General features: G+C 31.3%; 1 protein-coding gene across 1 annotated transcript; it reads left to right on the forward strand.

The window, feature by feature from the left end:
* The first annotated feature begins 272 nt into the window (after nucleotides 1-272).
* Nucleotides 273-4367, forward strand: LOC111880105 (uncharacterized). Its single transcript, XM_023876507.3, has 7 exons — nucleotides 273-1006; nucleotides 1313-1460; nucleotides 1576-1767; nucleotides 2118-2246; nucleotides 2351-2520; nucleotides 3904-4034; nucleotides 4120-4367. The coding sequence occupies exons 1-7, from the start codon at nucleotides 793-795 to the stop codon at nucleotides 4207-4209; spliced, it is 1074 nt and encodes a 357-aa protein (XP_023732275.1). The 5' UTR covers nucleotides 273-792; the 3' UTR covers nucleotides 4210-4367.
* Nucleotides 4368-4611: the final 244 nt, after the last annotated feature.

Consider the following 4611-nt stretch of genomic DNA (forward strand, 5'->3'; position numbering starts at 1 on the left):
ATATATATATATATATATATATATATATATATATATATATATATATTGTTTTAGAATCACATTAAAATAAGTTGAGTTTTTATAACTAAATATTTATATTTGGTTTCTGAAAAATTAATTATTTATTTGTCATTTTCTCTTTGTTTTATTTTGTTCAGGGGAGCATTGTGGTGCAAGAGAAAAACTATGGCTGACGCGAGTAGACTGAAGAAGAGCTCTGCAAATTTCTTCACCGTCGTCTTTAATCTCTCTCTCTCTCTCTCTCTCTCTCTCTCTCTCTCTCTCTCTCTCTCTCTCTCTCTCTCTCTCTCTCCTTAGTTTTGCATATTATAAACACACATGCAAGTAACTACAGCTACATATGGTCAACATCTTACAAATTATATGACTATTTAGGCACTCATGCTGTTGTATTATATGCTAAACATCGAAGATCGTTGCCAATTGGCTATGAAATAGACATTCAACGTTACTTAACTAATTTTATATTGCATTATTTTATGACGTTTACAATACATTGCAGTCTCTGATCTTTGATATCACATATAAAATTAGGTTTGTTTGAAGCTGCTAACCAGTTAGCTTTTGGACCTTTTGCCGTCCGAATCGTATTATAATACTCATAGAATTCTGTAATTAGTAGTTTAATATTACTCCCCTCAAACATTTTGTCAAGTTACTGTATCTGATTCGTTGCTTATTAAAAGTGTTTGATCGATTCGTGAGGTTTTCACAGCGATAATAGTTTGTCGAAACTCGAAAAAGGAGAATTCATTTCAGGTGACAGAAGCCATGAAAAGGAACAGAATTCGAGGACCTTGGGATTTCGAGCATGAACTTACCGGCGGTCGTCAGAAATTGATACTCGGATTGGACGGCGGGACTACCGACACGGTGTGTATATGCATGCCGATTACTCCTTTCACTCCGAATCATAATCCTCTTGAAGCTCCTCCGGTGTATGCTCGTGCTGTTGCTGGTTGTTCTAATCACAATAGTGTTGGAGGTATCCATTCTTCTCTTCATCTATCGCGACTATTTCTTATCATCTATATGGATCATGGATGTGTATTAAACGACTGTTCTTCCTTTATGAAATAGCAAAATTTTGTTACGATTATCCAAATGCATAGCTTAGGGTTAAAAATTGGGTACTTCAGTTTATGAAGATTGTTTCTGTCTTTCTGAATCAAATCAATGCTACCTATAAGGCTACAAATTTAGTTGATATAGAATCTTCATACAAAAGTCGAAAGTGTAATGTTATGATTTAGGTATAGTGACATTAATGGTTATTTCATATGATTTACAGAAACTGCTGCAAGAGAGACACTAGAACAAGTTATGGCAGAAGCTCTTTTAAAATCAGGATCTACTAGATCTTCTGTTCGAGCTGTTTGCTTAGCTGTTTCTGGAGTAAATCATCCGACAGATCAGCAAAGAATTTTAGATTGGCTTAGGTTATTTATTTGCTCTACATTCTATAAAATGCAAGAACATTTTTGAGATGATGTATTTAGGTTTTTTTGTTCCATTTTGACCCTTGTTTGTTGTATGTGTTTTTGAAAAATTCAGAGATATATTCCCGAGTGATGTTGAATTTTTTGTTGAGAATGATGCTGTGGCAGCTTTGGCTAGTGGAACAATGGGAAAACTTCATGGGTGTGTTCTAATTGCTGGAACTGGAACCATTGCTTATGGATATACTGAAGATGGGAGAGAAGCTCGGGCCTCTGGTGCGGGACCCATCTTAGGTGATTGGGGAAGGTATCCTATCACATACAAACTTTTACTACTTCAATGCAAGAAATAACAATCTACTTTTATTTATTTGTTTATTATATATAACATTTTACTTTGAAAAATTTACCTAATTATAGCAATGTCATCCAAATACAAAGTGATTTATATTGCTATAAGTGGGTAGATTTTAGATTTATCAAAGTAAAATGTTATAATTGTGTAAAGTTTTAAAAGTTCCATCTTTTTCAAAAAAAAAAGATTTAAGATACAAAGGTGTAATAGAAAAATGATGAAGTAGGATATTATATATTTATATTATATTATATTAAACAAATAAATGAAAAAGTACATTGCTGTTTCTTGTATATGTGTAGTGGATATGGTATAGCTGCAAAGGCTTTGACAGCTGTCATAAGGGCTTATGATGGGCGTGGCCCACAAACAATGCTTACGTGTAGCATGTTGCATGAGCTCCAACTTTCTTCTCCAGATGAACTCATTGGGTATTTCTTTCTTCAACTTTTCACTTTCTATATCTTTTTTTTTTTTTTTTAAATATTATATTTAGATTCAACTCACCATATTTGAATTTGAATGGCATTGCCAGGTGGACTTATGCTGATCCCTCGTGGGCCCGGATTGCAACTCTAGTCCCGGTTGTTGTATCGTGTGCAGAAGCAGGGGATCAAGTTGCAAATGACATATTGCTTCATGCTGTTCAAGAATTGGCTTCTAGTGTTAAAGCTGTTGTTCATAGACTTGGGTTGTGTGGAAAAGGTTCATTTCAAAATCAAAAATACAAAAATAAAAAAATAAAAAAATATCAACATACTTTTTAATATACATACTTAGTCATTATAATTTATAACCATTTGGTAGAAAAGAGTTTGACTTTCTTGACTCCAGTAGTCAGTATCTTGGGTTAATAAAACGATGCTAAACCATTTGCAAAGTATATTATTAATGAAATATCAACTAAATAAAACAATATGCTAAACCATTTTGTTCTTTAGAAAAGGTTTATTAAAGTTGTAATGACCCAATAAATTCAAATTATACATCCGTCTTAAATATCAGGAAATGTAATAATTACATTTTTTGTCCCTATAGTTTTTAATATAGGAAATCACTGAAATACACTTTTGCTCCTTGTAGTTTTTATGCATTTATTACATTTTTGGTCCATGTAGTTTTTAATTAAGGAAATGACTGAATTACAGTTTTAGTCCGTGTATTTTAATTACAGTAGTTTTTAATTTTCATTAATTACAGTTTTGATCCATGTAGTTTTTAATTAAGAAAATGACTCAATTACAGTTTTAGTCCCTGTATTTTAGTTACAGTTTTGGTCCCAGAATTTTAATTACAGTTTTAGTCCCTGTCGTTTTTAATTTTCATTAATTACAGTTTTGGTCCATGTAGTTTTTAATTAAGGAAATGACTGAATTACATTTTTAGTCCTTGTATTTTAATTACAATAGTTTTTAATTTTCATTAATTACAGTTTTGATCCATGTAGTTTTTAATTAAGGAAATGATTGAGTTACAGTTTTAGTCCCTGTATTTTAGTTACAGTTTTGGTCCCAGAGTTTTAATTACAGTTTTAGTCCCTGTAGTTTTTAATTTTCATTAATTACAGTTTTGATCCATGTAGTTTTTAATTAAGGAAATGACTGAGTTACAGTTTTAGTCCCTGTATTTTAGTTACAGTTTTGGTCCCAGAATTTTAATTACAGTTTTAGTCCCTGTAGTTTTTAATTTTCATTAATTTACAGTTTTGGTCCATGTAGTTTTTAATTAAGGAAATGACCCAATTACAGTTTTAGTCGATGTATTTTAATTACAGTTTTGCTCCCCGTAGCTCTTAATTTTCACTAATTACAGTTTTGGTCCCTGTAGTTAATAAATTGTTTTAATAAATAAGTCCTCTCTATGCTTTTTTTTTAAATTATTTTGTGTGTATGTATCTCAAATATATAAATTACACACGTAATCTTACTTGCCAATATTTTGTATTGGTATATTCAATCGAAAATATACTTTTTGAAAGTTTTTGAAGGAACCAAACTTATTATATTACAAAAATATCAAAAACAAAATAATATTTTGATTAAAAAATCATGAAATAATTGGGGATTATTTAAATTAATTGTTTTTCAGATGGAAAGGATACTTTTCCACTTGTAATGGTTGGTGGTATTCTTGAAGCAAATAGAAGGTGGGACATAGGAAAAGAAGTAATCAGTTGCATTGCCAATGACTTCCCCGGGACCCACCCAATTCGACCAAAGGTAACTTTACATAGGAAAAGAAGGGGTTTTATTTTTTTGTTTTTTTTATAATATTAAAATCATTTGTGTTATGTTTTTTGTTAAGGTGGAGCCCGCAGTTGGAGCAGCATTGCTTGCGTGGAACTATTTAATAGAACAAGCACAGCTGGACCAATCAGATGGAGACTATGTTTAAGTTTAAGCCATAGATAGTGGAATTGCAGCCAGAAAGTTGATGTCTAATGGTTATAAAGTTGTATAGTTTCAAGGGAATATAACAGATAAAGTGTAGAGAAACAAAACAGATCGATTTTTACTATTGCTATTAAATGATTGTTGTGAGATTTTGTATTTTGTCTTATGTTTACATAGTTTTAGTTACTGAAAAACTATGTTCGAAATATGTGTTACATCTCTAATACCCTTTTACGTATGGGTCAACAAGTCAATCAAGTAAGTCAAAATTGTTAGTCAAACTGTCGAGAAATAGGAGGGAAATTTTGTTTTCTAGTTATTTGTCACTTGCTGCTCTATTGTAATGGGATTCATGATGAGGTTTTATGAATTATGATTTATGAGTCAATTCATAAACAGGTTA

Source organism: Lactuca sativa, chromosome 2 (assembly GCF_002870075.4).
Source record: "Lactuca sativa cultivar Salinas chromosome 2, Lsat_Salinas_v11, whole genome shotgun sequence".
Lineage (NCBI taxonomy): Eukaryota > Viridiplantae > Streptophyta > Magnoliopsida > Asterales > Asteraceae > Lactuca > Lactuca sativa.

Excerpts from the sequence above, each read along its gene's own strand:
- LOC111880105 (XM_023876507.3), top strand. The coding sequence starts at position 793 with ATGAAAAGGAACAGAATTCGAGGACCTTGGGATTTCGAGCATGAACTT. Across the intron at positions 1,461-1,575 it reads AGAATTTTAGATTGGCTTAG|AGATATATTCCCGAGTGATG; the intron begins GTTATTTATTTG and ends TGAAAAATTCAG. Across the intron at positions 1,768-2,117 it reads ATCTTAGGTGATTGGGGAAG|TGGATATGGTATAGCTGCAA; the intron begins GTATCCTATCAC and ends GTATATGTGTAG.